General features: G+C 42.0%; 1 protein-coding gene across 1 annotated transcript; it reads right to left on the bottom strand.

Moving 5' to 3' along the window:
* Positions 1-546: 546 nt before the first annotated feature.
* LOC133019089 (neuronal acetylcholine receptor subunit beta-2-like) lies at positions 547-12,349 on the bottom strand. The gene is made up of 7 exons (XM_061085451.1): positions 12,304-12,349; positions 7,505-7,650; positions 4,921-4,965; positions 4,716-4,825; positions 2,633-3,159; positions 1,388-1,878; positions 547-696 (listed from the first exon to the last, which is right to left on the bottom strand). Exons 1-7 carry the CDS (start codon positions 12,347-12,349, stop codon positions 547-549), a joined length of 1,515 nt encoding a protein of 504 aa, XP_060941434.1.
* Between the last annotated feature and the right edge of the window lie 4,999 nt (positions 12,350-17,348).

Raw genomic sequence — 17,348 nt, 5'->3', positions numbered from 1 at the left:
TTCAAGAAAAGAATCAGGCACCTTCAAGAAACTGATGTCTATGAGTGTGTGTCATTAGGTGAAGTTTGAATGAATTTAAAGGGACTGATTGGCCTTTCTGGAGGGAAGCGCTCACGGTGCCATTCTAGTTACAATAGGTTCAGGAATATCAAGTTTAAAGTTTCAGCTGTGTAAATGAAAAGAAAAGTTAAAGCAGATAAAAATACTATAGTAATAACCTTAGTCCATTCTTCCTCACTCCTGTTCTCATGATTTCTTTCTTTGATTAGTAAAATGTTATTTCTAATTAAATCTCTAGGTCCTTTACATTTGGAGCTGCTTTAATTCAACACCAGTTCTCCATACTGACCATGGCTTAAGCAAGACCATGACTTTGATACACAATGGAGACTCAATGGAGACACAAATGAGAACACATTTTCCAATTCTATTGAGTGTACACAGTGTCAGCTCATTTGTAGTCTTACATATTTAAAGGAGAGTCTTTGTCAGGCTATTAGCTGCTGTGCTGTGATGCATGTAACAGTTACGCTTTGGTGTGTGAACTCACTCAGTGTCGTCAGCAGTGGGCGTGTTGTAGCTCTGGAACAGCGGCTGCATGAAGAGCCCCAGTGTTCCCACCACACACACCAAGATGAAGATCCAGAGGAACAGACGGTCTATCACCATGCCAACGTACTTCCAGTCCTCAATGATCTGGAAGCAAAGCCACAAGTGGAATTATTATAAAAGAAGATTAAGTTATGTCTGTAAAGTATGCGTGTGGAGGGAATTCATCGGATCACTAAAAGAGCGAGCATTTTGAAAGAGTTCCGAAAGTTTTGCGTGTAAGCCGTAGTGTGTTATTAACTGCTGCCTTGGCAACAAAGCTTCTGGGACACCAAAGTGCGTATCAGGTTATATTTTTAACTGCAGTGCAGCCGGCTGATACCGAGAGGAGGAAGCTTGATGAAAATTGCCATAAGCAATTTCAGCCGCAAAACTTGTTTGTAATATTTATTAGATGTGGAGTCTTCTGGAAGTTTAGAAGCCCAGGGGTGAACAGTTCTGGGGTGAGGGTTAGTGCTGCGTTCAAATACTGTTTGTTAATATGTGGGTACGTGTGTGTCAGCAGGGTTTTCTGAGGATATCCGATGTTTTCAGAAAAAGGGAGATGACTGACAGGTTGGGAAACTGTCACAGGGAGACAAAAGCAAAAACTAAATGATTTCAGACGTGGCATGTTAGAGGTCTCATCGTGCCCTTATCATCCCTCCCTGTTGCATCTTTGTCATCCTCCATCTCGGTAATCTACTTTTTGTGCGTCTTCTCTTCCTCCTATATTCTTTATTTCCTATTTTAAATTATTTGATACTGTCTATTCCGGCTCGTTTTTGTATCCTCTCACCCCTTCATCATAGTCCTCTGTCTTCATATGTTCAGAGATGTATCTCACTCCATCCACTGCTTCCTCCAGATCTGCATCACATTGACCATCCAAAGACCTCTGCAAGTCCGACAAACCACCGCCCCCATCTGGGGCGTCGCCCACTCCCCAGCAAAACCTGTGGGCCATTTCCTCGTTCACGTAGATAGAGTCACTGTCTGTTGGGATCCCGCCGAGCCGGATGTTGGAGTACTGCTTCGCCTCTGTGCAGCTCTGGGAACGGCTTTTCCTGACGGTGCTTCGGTCGATGTACTTCTGACGGAGTTTGTTGCGGATAGTGGAAGAGCCTGGGCGCCTCATGAAGAGGAAGGTGGGCAGTTGGATTAGGAAGAGGCGTTTGACCCAGGCGGGCATGTGGTGGGTGGAGGGGGAGCGGTGGTGTACGTTGAGGTTGCAGACGGTGCTTACGGTGGAGAAAGTGACCAGAACCATGGTGAACATCAAGTATTTACCTAGGAGAAGGGGGACAGATAGAAAAAGAAGAAAATGAACAGATACATAAATACAATTGATGGTAGTTCAATTCAGATCACTTCAATTTCATTTTAAAGCACCAATTAAAACATGCATTTTAAATATTTTATTTTGAGATCAAGGTGGCAGAAGCAGATCTTCCTGGATATAGATGGGAACGGAAACATTATTAAAGTCGAAAAGACACATGTAGAGCAGCAGAGTGGTGACTTTGAAATGACAGAGATGTTTTCCTGTAAAAAATGTGCTTTGTGAAGATAACAAGTGAAAATTAAGGAAATGTTGAGTTGCAAAAAGAGAGAGATTTGTTGCCACAAATAAAGACCTGCACAGGAACAGTCAACAACGACCTCGGCCTTGACCTACTTGAGAAACAGATCCATTTATCATGTTGTTTATTTTTGCGGTAACACTCGCAGTCTGTACATGCAGTACAAGGACTTGGATTTAATTCCATGTCTAGTATTTTCAATGTATTCTTGCATCTGACAAGGAATTAAGGAATTAATTCAGGATTTAATTAAGGAATTAAACAAGGACATAAAAACAAAATAGCATGGATGCCTTTTAAGAAGTATATAAATCCTATTCAGAATTCCCAACATTCTTCAGTAGTGATATTATCATCAAATTACAGGGAAAGATAAATCTGGCAAAAAGACACGTTTATTTTGTTTGTTTCATATATTAAATACACTCAGATGCAAAAAGACAAACTTAAATATGACTGACCGATGAGTGGCACTGCTAGAGAGGTTGGTGGCACTATCTTGGATATCAGCAGCAGGAACACAGTGAGGGCCAGCAGCACCGAGATACACAGCGTCATCTTCTCGCCACAGTCGGACGGCAGGTAGAAAACCAGGATAGCCAGCGACGTGATCAGCACACACGGGATGATGAGATTGATGGTATAAAACAGCGGCTTCCTCTGGATGACAAAGTCGTAGGTGATGTCCAGGTAGGTGATATCGTTCGGGTCCTCGTTTTTGCGTGCCGGCAGCGACACGATGTCCCACTCTCCACTGGGCGTGAAGTCGTCGCGACTGGCATAGTCACTGGTGAGGATTAGGTCCAGCTCCGTGTGGTCGTAGGTCCAGGAGCGGAACTTGAGAGTGCAGTTCTGCTGGTCGAAGGGGAAGTTCTGCACCTCGATGGCACAGGCCGATTTGTAGATTGCCGGCGGGAGCCAAAAAATGTCCCCTGTGTTGGAGACCACCACGTTGCAATAGAAGGAGACCTCATAGACACCATCGGCACTGTGACACATTAAAGAAAGCATTGAGTCAGACTAGATGAAGGCATATGAGGCAAGGCCAATATTCGAATCTAATATTCTATTCACTTTCCTGCTGAGAGTTAGGAGAGAAGATCTAAACCACTGTTGTACCTTTTGGAATGAATGCACACCCACATTTTGGAGATGTTGGCAGAACTGCAACAAGTTGATTAGTGAGCTTTATAGCTGCAACAGACAGATTGCTGTCTCCTTTAGACAGAGGCTAGCTGTTTCCTTCTACACTAATCAGCCACAATGTTAAAACCACTTTCCTAATAATGTGAAGGTCCACATGGTGCCATCAAAAACAGTTCTAGCCCTAAAGGTGTCAGGACTTTAGCAACAGACCTTTACAGTTCTGTAAATACAGAGGTTTAGGCTTCCACGGATCAGACTTGCTTTTTGAGCTAATCCTACAGATTTTCAGACAGAATGAGATCAGGGGAATTTGGAACAATTTCATTTTTTTGCACTGATAATGCATTATCCTGCTGTGACAGGCCACTAGCATCACCTGTTGTTATGAAGGTGTATACTTGGTCTGCAACAATGTTTAGGTAGGTGGTACAAATCAAAGTTAGATGCACATGAATCCTTGGACGCAATGCTTTGCAGCAGAAGATTGATCAGGGGAGGGTTTGCTTTTCCTCGACAGGTTTGTCTTCTCATAGAGCATCCTGCTGCAATCTCTTACTCCAGGTCAAAGACGCACATCAAACCAGGCCATTTTATTTCACTGCTACATTGTCAGGTTCTGACACGTCTCTATCACTAATGTTTTCTGAAATTTGTGCTGTAGTAGCTCTTCAGTGGGATTGGACCACATGGGCCCCACTTCCCCACTCGTATCATCCTGGGTACCAATGCACTTGACGCTGGGTGTCCTTAGCACTCAACACCAGTAACACCCCCCAAAACCTTGAAATTCTCAGACCCAGTAATGTCTGTGTCCATTTTTCCTGCTTAAAAAACATTGACTTTAAGAACTGACGGTTCATCTGCTGCCTCATCTATCTCACCCTGTGACAGGTGCCACTGTATCAAGAGAAACAATATTTTTCAGTTCAGGTCCGTGCTGTCACTGTTGCGTCTGACCGGTTTATTTAACAGACAGATATGAGAGTGACATCGGTCTTAGCCCCTAACTCTCCGTAGGAAAGCTCTCTGCTAACCACTAGCTCTGACAATTCCATTTACACTGGCAGTGATTATAATCAGACGAACCCAATCACTCCCTAATTATTGGCTGAGCTGATAAAGAAACCAGATACTGCACTAATCTCCTTCACCTCAGCAAAAGCAGAGAGAGAATGCAGAAGATTTCCACCCATAGATAAACATGCTTATTTTAGCCCTAAATTAACTTCTTTTAAAGCCTGGTAATGTTGGAAAAAAACTCTTAATGCTGTGCAATTATAAACTATACACACATACTGTACATGCAGTTATACATTTTTTAATTACACAGACAAAACAATATAAATTAAATACTGACAATCTGCTCTTCTCTTTGTGGGATGCCATGCATCTACTAACTTGTTGTAGAGCACTATATCAGGAAGCCAGATGAGTTTGGATGGAATTCGTAGTTTCTTGATGCCTTCATATTTTTCTGGTTCCCATCTCAGCCTGTAGTCGTTCCATTCCTGTGAAGAGATGTTCATAAACTCCGTCACTGACATACACCCCCGCATACTGAACACTGTGTGTGCACTCAGCAGTGAGCAGGATTGTACTTTACCTGACACAGCCACAAGTTGGTCGTCATTATCTGCTCTCTCTCATTCTGCAAGAAAACATCGGTCATCTTGTCACACACTACGCATCATTTCCATCATACCCTGCTTAAAAAATTTATATTTGTGTATTATCACAATGTTGTCTACTGGCGGTGGTTTTAGCGAGACACATTAAAGGTCAAACTCAAATATCACAGCAAACCTTTAAGGGGTGTACACAATATCACAAACAGTTTTGGGAAAAATACCATACATTTTTAACCTTCATAAATGTCACAGATCTAATTAACTGTTAAAGTGAAGCTTTGCACAGGATATGTTGTGTCCTGCCTGAGACATGCCTGATCAAAAGTTTAGGATAAAAACACATTTTAAGATGCATTATTTTAAGTTATTTCAGGTGTTAAATATGTCCAATGAAATGCTTCACGAGGCATCTGAGTAAAGGTGTGCCTGCAGAGGCGTGAAGAGGATGTCAGTTAAGGACCTTGTGCACTAGCATTAAGGCAAATTCATGGTTCCCACATTCGCCAGTGCCCCATGGTCATCATGACGAAAATGTTGTCATCCAGCCGTGTCCGCTGGAGAACGCACAGACCCGGCTATCCGAACGCCTGCGTGCAGCCCAACATTTGTGACCTTGCTGTACGTGTCGACTGCGCATGCTCTGGGTTACATCATCTCCACCTACTGAAATGGAATGTGGGATCAAGTGTGCAAGCTTGGAACCACCGATGTGCATCATTTTAGTACGAACGGAACTATGGGCATGTACGTGTGACCACAACAAGTGTGCAACTCTCGGTGGAGTAAGGTCAACCCTTTAGGCACTGATGCATAACTTAGCAATGTGTAACAATAATGTGATTATAGTTCTTAATAATAGTGTCATCTTTCTAGTGTTCAGTGAATATTGATACGGTAGCTGCGAGTTTGGCTCAGGGGCTTGGAGTTCTGGGGTGGGGGGGCACAGGAAAGAAAGGAAATATTGTCTCTAATGTATTATTAACATGTTTACAGTGTCTCCTATTTCAACTAGGAAGGATTTACACCGCCCTGCATTTTTTAATTCCTGCCATTCACTTCAGGCTCTGCACTTCTGGTCTATATCTTGTTTACATCTGCCATCACCTTGAAAAACCTTCGCTGTCATGACTTCATGTCAAATGGTTCTGAGAGTTTGCAGCACACACAATGAATAACAGGCTTCAGTCAATATTCCAAAAACACAGATAATCCATGGGTTTGGATTACCTTTTTTAAAAAAAACAAAAAATGTTATCTCTCCATCCATTTTCTAAATTACTTATCCTGTGATTGAGGGGAAGCTGCGGCCTTTCCCAGCATGCATTTTGTGTCCACCCTGGACAGGTCACATGTCTATCAGATCTAACTCAAAGGGAAAGGAAAACAGATTCACCCAACTTAAAGCCATCTCCTCTAACCTGCATGGGTTTGGCAGTATGACACATTATTAGGGAGCTTTTAATATAACACATCAAAAATGTATTGAGTACTATAAGATATTTACGTGGCTGTTTTTAAGGTCCAATCAAGTTAATGCAATAAAGCAGTTTAAGTAAAGCAATCACGTCCCTTAGTTTCAGATGGAGATTCCTGATAGAGCTGAGGAGACAGAGGTGATTAGCTAAAAGTTGTGGAAATGTTATTGGAAGTGCTTTTCCTATAATCAAACTGTCAGAATGTCTGCCGGGAGAGAGGCCTGCTGCCTAGAGCAATGCTTGGATTAAAATGAGGTAGCCAACCACACAAGTGTATAACCTGCACGTAAATAATGCAGGGGCAGATCCAGGGGCAGGGCCAGGGGAGCCTGAGCCCCAGCAGAATCCTGATTTCTTAGTGCCTTTGTCCTGTCATAGCCTGCCTCTGTGGCAATACACTTTTGAGGAAAAACTGTTTAGGTAATGAGCTCTTGCCCTGGTTTACTTGTGTTTCCATTTGTGTTCTATTTGGTTGTTGTTTTTGAGTTCTTGTTTTATTTTGAAATGATGGGTTAGGGTTAGGGATCATGTGTGTCTCTAGCTTAACTTTCTGTCTTGGTCCTGTCTCCCGCCCTTGTGATCGTCTGCATCTGTTCCTCATGTTTTTCACCAGTGTTTAATCATCCCTGCCTCCCTTGTGTATTCAAGTCTCTGTGCTTCTGTTTGTCCTGGTAAGTCCGCTACCCTTGTTCCCCTCGTTCCCCTCGTTCCCCTTGTTCCATGTTTCCCTTCTTCATATTTCTCTGTTTAGTCATTATTTGGATTTTTGTGCTATATTTCTGCAAGAGCCATTTTTCACCTAAATTTGTCTCCTGCCTTTGGGTCCACCACTGCTCACCACAATAAGACAAAAACACTTTCACATGTATCGACAGAAGCTCAGCTGTTGGGTCCAGGTGACAAAACAAAAAAGATTTCTGGGTGAACTTGTTTTGGGTTCGAGCTTATGCAGAGTTGCAATTTGCGCATCGTGTCCCTGCTGTAGACAATCCAAAGAGAGCTGTGGTGTCGTGGTGTTTTCTTGGTGTGTGTCCTGAACTCACTACATGTACACATGTGTTTGTCTGTGTGTTTAAATACTTACTACGTTGATAAGCTGCGACAGAGACACCTGTAAGGAGATGGTGACCTGCTGGGTCTTGTTGACCGCTGGTCTGATCAGTTTGTTGTAGCGCTCCGGTCCCAACAGGTAGTTCACCAGCCGCTCCTCTGCATTCTCTGCCCTGCTACCTTTAATAAAAACACAAGAAGGGAGGACGCATTATATCCTGAAAGTGTACAATCAGGACCCAGGTTGCTTTCACATCGTTCAAACAGCCACATGCACCTTTACACCTCTGTTGGAAAAGAACACAAGTCAGTCAGCCAAACAGAAATGCCCCAAGTAAATAATTGCCATGTGTTTGTCTAGCAGAGCACAAATTCTGGTAGAAGGGGTAATGTGTTTCCCTCTCGCTGTAACACCACATCCTGTGCGTGTGTTGCAGTTCAGAGCTTGATATCCTCTTTAACGCAATATGTTTTCAGTCCAGTGTCATCACGAATGATGAACAATAAACAACTTGGCTGTAAATGAAGCCAATTTACCAACAGCCATCAAGGCTGAATCATGCGTTCGCAGCAAGTGTGTGCCTGTGTGCCTGTGTGTGTGTGTGTGTGTTGCAGTCTCACGCTTTACTGCAGGGTTTTAGAGCAAAAGAACAAACAAGAATCCAGTCATGCATCCATCCCTGTGAGAGGATCCCTCAAGCTTTGTGTTTCCTCAGCCCTAAATTATTGGTTATGTAAAAGCGATGGTATGAATAAGTCAAACCCACTCTCTTGGCTCCCGCAGCCATTATGTCTCTACGTTGTCAAACAAACTGACAACAGCGCAGACAGCGTTAAATATCTGGACTGCCTCACCCCCGCTGTGCCACATGAATTGTCTGTTTTACTATGATTAGCGAGAAGGGATGTTCTTTTTTTCGGCGGCACCCTGCTGCTTCAAGTTTTCATGGCACACTGAACGTTGGATTTTTCAACTGTGAGGAACAGGGAGCGAGGGAGGGGAATCTATTAGAACTAAATGAAAGGGGACGCATGATACACTGTGGTTAACCAGTTAGAACCTTACTCACATCTAACTTTCATCTCAGGTGGCCCCGATGAGGCAGAACAGCCTGTTGCGTGAACATGGCTGCCAATGCTTTAGATCACATCCCACACCTTGCCATGTAATAATGACATGTAATGTTTTCACAATGGGAAGGTGGTCTCAGACTTTTGGATCCCACTCTATATAAAGTCAATAAAGGAAAGACTTATGGGATGAATCGGTATGAAAAAGGGTGAAAGATAAATGATTAGGGAATAAAGTGTCAAATTATAAATTAATTACACTGTAAGTACAACATAGTTAAATGTCTGATTACCTTTTATTAAATGGAGAGCGCAATAAGATAGGAAATGGGATAAGAAGTCCTTTATTGGTCCCACAATGGTGACATTTGCAATACTACTGTTACATGACAAGTCATGAAATATGTGGGGAAAGTGTTAGCTTTAAAATAACGATTTCGCACAGATATATGCACTTTTGGTAATTACAATAAAAAATTATTAAATGTATAATAATATTGATTTTATTTTTATTCGGTTAGCATAGTATAGCTTAGCACAACAAGAATCTGAAGGAATAGAGCTGTCTGCATTCATATGTTAATAGCTGTTAATATAGCGATTTACTAAAATGCCGTCTGGAGCTAAATCACCTACAAGAAGACCCACTGTTTGTGATCTGGTGGAAACATTCGACCTGTGTGATAATCCAAAAATCGAGGGAGTATAAATGATGTATGGTGAACGGAAGGCAGAGTCTTGGACCAGATTTCCACTGTTTACACCGCAAACCTAAAAAATATTGGCCAAAATACTGCTATCTGCATCTAAGGCCCAGTGACAAACATTTCATGTCTTATTTGTTTGACCTATAACAAATCCAGTGCTAAATGATCATATAAGGGGTTTTAGGGGGTGGGGATGGATTTTTTGTGTCTGGCTATTTGTCAGCTAGGAGGAGCGACTGTGAGCTGTGTATGATTATTTCCAGGACAGGAGTTGTACAAGTGCACAACTGGACTTGTTAGTGTTCCACTCATACAGTCTATGGTTCCACTCTGTCAGTATATAGATCTTTTCTGGTCTTGATGACCACTCAAGGCGCTTTGCAGTAAAGGTTTGAGCACTTTCTCTACCATGCATCAGTCACAGCCGTCAGGAGCCATTTGGTGTTCAGTTACTTCCCCATTGACACTTTGGCATGCAGAACGCAGGAGCCAGACATCGAACCACCAACATCCTAATTCGTGGACCACCCACTCGACCTCTTGGCCCAAACTACGCCCAAGAAGATTTCCAATGTGTTACAATGCAGTGTAGATTAAAGTTATTATTATTTCTGTGAGAGCCTGTGTGTTTTAAATAAATATTGATGTGCGGTCTGTACCATTTTGTGTATTCAATCTCTAAGTTTTACAACAGCTTCAGTCCAAGTGATGAGGCTGTCACTGAGAAGTGGTGCCAAACATCATAGCATAGTGCAAGGCCCATTAAAGTCTCCAGGCCGTCAGGCAAACACAAACACTCACAACAACATGGTAGAAGACACACAGAAGTGCTGTGCGCCTTCTTGGTGTATTACATCATTTAAATAATTCAGACTTGGACTTGTGGAGATATTTTCCTTGATGGATGCTGCAGAATAATGCTTTACATGTCGCCTGTCATACCTGATCTTTGTCAGTCCAGCTGTTTACGTAGAGTGAATATGAAGAACGACGGCACTGATTTAGTTTTTCGCCTTTTAAATTTCCTCTTTCTTTGTTTTTGTTTTAAGCCCAACAAGCCAGAGCTAAAGCCTATCAACTTGATTCAGTGAGTGCAGGACGGAAAACTCAACAATCCATGAAACACAAGGTCATGTTAGAAAAAGGAGGCTCTTCTTTTAGGAAAAGTGTTCAGCTTTAAACACAGATGATGGTTCTTTCTTTGCGGGAAGCATAAAATAACCCTCTATAAATTATTCAAAGAGCCCATCTGCTTTTACTTAAGAGCACAAACACAGAAGAGCGTTTTTAAAAACCTTTCCCTGAGGTAAAAGTTGTAGGAAGGAGAGTTGTGGGTGCTTTTGATTTAGAAACCCAGAAAGAGATGCACTAGATCCACTCTCTGAGTTTAATTCTCTTTTACTACGTATAAGAACTTACATTGTTGATCAAACACTTTGATCAATTTGAATAATGATTTCACAAAACAAAATGTCAAGAGACAGCGGTAAAACAGCCACTGTGCCTTTCAGCAACATGATCTAAACACTGTGATGGTTTGCAGAAACGTATATCAAATGTTGTAAGCTACCATTAACAATGCAAAGGTCATGTCCTCAATATTCTCTCGAGACACTTTGGGGGTTCGACAGTACAAATACACAGTGTGCAAACAATGGGTTATTTAAGGCTGATTTTGCACAGCATCTAATCTAAATGTGGCTATTTCTTACAGGAAATTGGTAACTGACATGTTGTTTTAATGGAATACATCACCTCAAATAGAGTTTTTGTTCCCTTTGTTATGTTTATGGTCTGTGGAGGAAGCTTTAAGATACTGGGAGATCGAATTAAATAATTAAGCGTAAAGTTGAGGATTATGCTGTTTTCTTTAGTGGATCATTCTGCTTGTCAAAGAATACAGAAAAATATTACAAGTACAGACACTGGACCTCACCTCACAATGCACATAACACAATAATAATAACACAATAATTTCAACACATGATCAGTAACTTGAGCACATCTGCTTCTGGCAAAGGAGGATCTTGAATATATAGCTCAGTGTTTGATTAAAAGTCCATCTCGAGTCCTCCAGAGCCGCCTTTCATGTGAACTGTGTTCGATTATATACAGGACAGGAGTTGTACATGTGTACAACTGGACTTGCTTCCAACAGGCTTCTTCAGTACAGGACACTGCATGCATTCATCTCTAGGTTATGCTATGTCCTTTGCAGTTCTCTGACACCAAAGTAACTTCACTTCTCCACATCAGCTTTTTTTGCTGTTGTTACTGGCATTACACTACTGCTAGTGTGTGTGTGTGTGTGTGTGTGTGTGTGTGTGTGTGTGTGTGTGTGTGTATGTGTGTACACTGTTCCATGTACATGTACAGGGATAGCATTAGGACTTTGAACTATAGTGAAGGTAAGACTTGTCATATCATGAACTCATTTTGAAGTCAGTTGTAGCTTTTAAAAGATGTATTGAATAAAATCAAAATGATACTGTCCAATCTGCTTTTTAAGGTTAATACTTGTTTTCAAGGTTCGAGTTACAATTATGTGATGATTGGAGCTGAAGTTAGGCATTCACATATTGTCACTCACAGGTAAGGGTAAAGGGTTATGGGATGTATGGTATGTCAGTGAGTGGTAGTGGGAGGAGTGTGTCTGAGAGAGAGAGAGAGAGAGAGAGAGAGAGAGAGAGAGAGAGAGAGAGAGAGAGAGAGAGAGAGAGAGAGAGAGAGAGAGAGAGAGAGAGAGAGAGAGAGAGAGAGAGAGAGAGAGAGAGAGAGAGAGAGAGAGAGAGAGAGAGAGAGAGAGAGAGAGAGAGAGAGAGAGAGAGAGAGAGAGAGAGAGAGAGAGAGAGAGAGAGAGAGAGAGAGAGAGAGAGAGAGAGAGAGAGAGAGAGGGAGAGGGGGGGGGTTGCAGGTCCATTTACCTCATCATTTGTCATAATTGCACATTAAACTTGTAAAGATTTGCGTGAGGAAAAAAACGTTGAACTCCAAACAGTACACAAAACACTCTTCTTTACATGAATAAAAGTAACGTGACCATAACACCACTCACTTGTGAGAGACAGGGTGAAGAGCAGGAGAAAAGTGCTCGCCGTCATCTCCTCTCTTCCCTGGACCAACTTGCTCCTTTGTTTCAGTCTGTCATCCAGAGAGCAAGAGTCCTGTGTTTAAATCCCGTCGTTCTGCTGTAACCCTTCTTTCCTACAGTCTCCTCCTCCTCCTCCTCTTCCTCCTCCTCGGTCCACCGGATGCCTCGCACCTGATCCGGCTGCTCGTCTGTGGCTTGAATCTTACGCAGCGCAAAAAGAACAGAAATACACGAAGTGACCTTTTCCTAGTATAGTAAAGAGGTTACTATACATGTTTTATTAACAGAAGAGAACATGCTGGCGCCTGAGCCGGGCTGCCCATGGTGCGTCACAGGCACAAACCGCGCTGTCGATCCAAAGCCAAAAGTCCGAAAGATTGAAGTTGACTGCTGTCGATCAAAAACAAGAAGCTCATTTAACTAGTTCCTCTGTCGCTCATGAACACACTTCCAGCGCTCACCTGCGGTAAGTTCACTCTTTTCCGGCGAAGTGCGAGACGAGTTCTTGTGCGTAAAGAGATGAGGCGCAGCGCAAGGTGCCAGGACGCAGGACGCATAGGACGCACCGGTTCCTCAACTACAAGGAAAGTCCACAAGGAAACCAGGAACTGATTCTTCCATGAAACTCGCGCTGAACGGAAGAGAAGCCAGAGAGAGAAACAGCAGGAGGAGGAGGATGTGGAGGAGGAGGTGTGTTTTTGCTGCTTGAGCTCCTTGAGTGGAAACGATTCACGTCACGGCTCTGAGTGATGTTCAGCTGATCCGCTGTAGATGACCTCTATCTGCCACTGGTGCTCTGAAAGTCTTTACCAGACAACTAGCAACAATACACAATCTCTCCTGTATTGTTGCACTGTGGACACACACAAACGTCCACATGCACAGCACTGTGCACATTAACCATCTACTCTGATTTGACTTGCAACTTTCCAGAAGAAGTCTGTCTCTGTAGCAGAATATTTATTGGTATATAATATAATAGTGTGTATATTAATGGGACGTGTATTATCTTATGTTGTTGGCCTATTTGTTATGTTTTATTTCCTGATACACGTATACATGCTTTATTTAACCAGGTCTCATTGTAACAACAATACAACACAAATTAAACAGAAAAAATTCAGATATACACACATATAATCTTCCAAGCATATTTTAATAGGGATTTTAAGAGCATCCACAGCTATTTTCTTTATCTTTTCAAGGTTGTCTTAACTTCCCCCAAAACAGCTCAGAGGAGGAGGAGGAGGGGGGGTTGTACTGGATCGTATTCCTCCTTGATCTCCACAATCATAAGACGTTGTCATAATGTGTTTTATAGCTGTTGCATTGGAAGAAGTAAGTGGGGATTTATTTAAATAAGAAAATAAATCACTGAGCATGACCTTTGACCTCTGTGAATTGCACCTGGAAATAGTATGAATCTTTATCTTTCAAGATCCCCTCCAAACTTTGCCTAATATAATTACTTCCACAGCTCCTCCCTTCACTTTGAAAGACCCAGAATCTGTGAATATGAAAGTATTTAAACTTGAACATGTCAGTGTTTGTGCACTGACAGTTTCCACGTATGAGTTGCATGTCAGACCCAGGACTGTCTGGTTAAATTTAAGATAAAAAAAAAAAAAAAAAAGCCCTAACTGTAATGTCTGAAAAAGAACTGAAGCTTTACGTTTTCATCCCTGTGAGATTAACACTTTGACAAACCTATACTCCCACAGAGTGTCGGTTCATCTTGCTCTCCAACATTATCCTCCTCCGAGCCCCAATAGGGACAATTCATTCTCGGTGCATTACCCAGTATGTGCAAGGCTGGGCTTTTATATTTGTGTGCATGATTTGAAATCACACTGATGCCGTTGTATACTGGTTGCAAGTGGCTATAGTTTGGAGGCATTAAGAGGAGAGTCGTGTAGCGGGCTATACTCTGCGGCCGAAGTCACAGTGGAGAGAGAGGAAGACTTGGGTGTGAAAGCAGTGAAGAGGAGAAGACATGAACAGACTGCACTTCTTTTAGACATTTCTGCTTGTCGCTCATGAATAATCCATTGAAGATTCAAGGGCTAACAGTCAAAAGAATGGATGGGGGATGGACGGGTCCTTTATTATGAATATACTGTATTTCTGTTCTTTCTTTTCAGACACAATAAAGCAAACGGTAAAGAATGGATAAAAGCACATGCTGAACACTCACATGACAGATATTGGATATAGATTTATGATATGGTGACCTGTGTGTCCCCCTACCCCACTGTGAGCCCATAACTTTATACCAACATTTAATATTACTTGACAAATCCAAACCAGAAGTCAATTTGTGTACTCCCCCCCCTTAACACACACACACACACATAAGATAATCTCCTAACAGAAACCGTGATGTCAAAACAAAAAAAAACTGGTGAGAGATTTACTCCTGTGCCATTATTGATGGGTTTAGCATGTGCATAAATCCCTCACAGTCCAGGCCATATAACCAACACATTACTCCCTTACACGGCCCAGTGGAGATTTCAATCTGCCATAATGGAAGTGTGTGTCTGCTTTAGTCAAGTTAACTGGCACGGGGGCGCCGCAGCTTAAGGCGATTCACGACACCCCACTACTCTAACTCCACCGCTCCATCACTGCCTCTGTCTCATACGCTGCAGGCTGCTACATTAAAGTGCCTGAATCATACCTGTCATATTTATGTATTTGTAGTCGGGAGAGAGTCGCGCGCGTATGGTGCGACCAATATATCAACATATAAACTACAGGGTTAGAGCTCCACGCATGTGAGGGTTTTAGGCTAATCTTTATTTATCCAGATAAGGTCTGCTGAGTGTGCGTGTTGGAGAGATTGCTGAGCTTGTAGAAAACATCCTCTCTTCCCTTTCTCTCTCTCTCTTTCACTCTCTCTCTCTCACTCACTCTCTCACTCCCTCACTCACTCACTCACTCACTCACTCTCACACACAAACGCACACACACACACACATGCACACACTCGTGGACCCACCTGAGTGAGTTTGCTGATGATCAGCTCCCGTGGAGGTTTGCTGTTTTATCAGGAAAATAAAAAAGACTTACTGGACCAGAAGACCATCTCACATTTTAAAATCTTTGTATTCTCTCATTTGTGTTTTTCCCACTTGGAGTAAATAAATCAACCACCAGTTCAAACTCACCATATAAATAATTAAATACCAAGATGTGGATAGAATAATAGATAAAGACCCTGCATAACACAGGTTTATTCATATCCCTGATAGTTCCCAATTCAATCCAGAAAGACAAGAGGCATACTACCAGGTTAAACAATTGTTGTACTGCAGGGAATACAGTATATAGTAGAGACTTACACAACTAACAAGCATCAAAATGTCCTTCTTCTAATAATTAAATTAAAGAATATTTATATAGTACTTTCTTAAGAAGGAAGCCAACTAAAATGGCATTTGCAAGGTTAGAGATAAAGTAGTAAAAATGACTAAAACAAATATAAACTGCAGAAATAAATGTAAATTAGACATTTAACAAACTAGAGAAATGAAAAGGGTAATAAATGCAAGTCAAACATTCCCAAAAGCTTACCACTAGAAAAAGGTGGCTTTACAGTTATTCTGCAGGCATCCTGTTGCCTGACACACTGGCCATATAATCACAATATTCCTTGTCATAACCCCTCAGTTATACAACAAAAATAGCTGAGGATGGAGGTTGGACAACTCAGCTAGAGGGGACGGGCCAAATGATTGACCTTTCCTTTACCTCTGAAAGACTGCAGGCTACAACAAACACTTCTGGTGTGTCGGGGAGATTCTGTGGCCTGGAAGTTTTTTTTTTTATGATAATATTTGTCCACACACAAAAAAAAGCACTGTTGTAGATGAACGGGCAAACACGCATATGTAGAGGGTGACAGGTGTAACGTGCCACAGCCACGAAAGCCTCCGAGGTTTGGCCCTGCAGTGCGTCAACCTCCTGTGCTCTTACATCATCACGTTAACTCAGGGTGTTTTTGACTGCATGTGCTCTCAAATGTGGCTTTTAATGAAACGTGGGTATGTTTCAGTAGTTGGGACGTGTTGAAAGCTGATAGACTGACCCGACCTCCGGAGGGTCAGTGGAAGGCGTGTCTATGGTGGGCAGGCAATCGTATACGAATTAGCAACATCATGAGATTTTCAACGTTTGAGATTTTCTCATTATGGTTTACGATGTTTCCTAGGGCTGTGGACGTGTTTTGCTCGGTTCAGGTGGATTAGTTCTCCATGTAAAAAGCAGCACTTTACAGATCCATCCTGAATGCACGGTTGGATCTGCGCTTTTGAAATCACCTTATTCAAAACACCAGTAGGTGTCTTAGTTTTACTTGGGACTGCAGGTCAGTTTGTGACAGCCACTGTAATGGCTGCTACAGAATCTGCACAGAACATGAACTTTCTTCTATAGGTGGAATTTCATCCAAACCTCCCCACTGATGTGATTTTTTTTTTAGTTATCTGCTGTCGGCAAGAAATATAATATTAGCTTGACCCTAAGAATTCTTCACTGGATGGATGTGATGTGGCCACTGGAGATATTATATTATGTTCACCGCTAGAGGGCAGTATTTGACCCAGTTACTGAAAATAAAACAGTGGGCCCTGTTGTGGTTTTATGACAAATACATAAAAAAATTTATCATATTGAGACACTTATTGTTATGTATGTGTGTGTGTCTGTATCAGCGTCCTATGGAGTATGATTCACTCATCTGTCTGCACAGATAAATTTGGCTCAGGGTATGGCTCTTTTCATCTGACTTGACGTGGGGAGCTTCATATGTTTAAGTGAATTGATATTCAGAATCAGGGATGTTCACTTTAAAATGTATAAGGCTACATATTAATGGTTGACCTGTTAAAATTGTAATAAGTAATGTTACTATTTGGTTAGCTTCCTCAAAGTATTGTCACTTATTAGGCATTCGAACACTTGTTAATTACTTTTCTAACAAACGTTTCATTCTAAAGTTTAAAATG

Source organism: Limanda limanda, chromosome 2, assembly GCF_963576545.1.
Source record: "Limanda limanda chromosome 2, fLimLim1.1, whole genome shotgun sequence".
In the NCBI taxonomy this organism is placed as follows: domain Eukaryota; kingdom Metazoa; phylum Chordata; class Actinopteri; order Pleuronectiformes; family Pleuronectidae; genus Limanda; species Limanda limanda.
The sequence above is the reverse complement of the archived record's forward strand: the minus strand, read 5'-3'. Positions and strand labels throughout refer to the sequence as shown.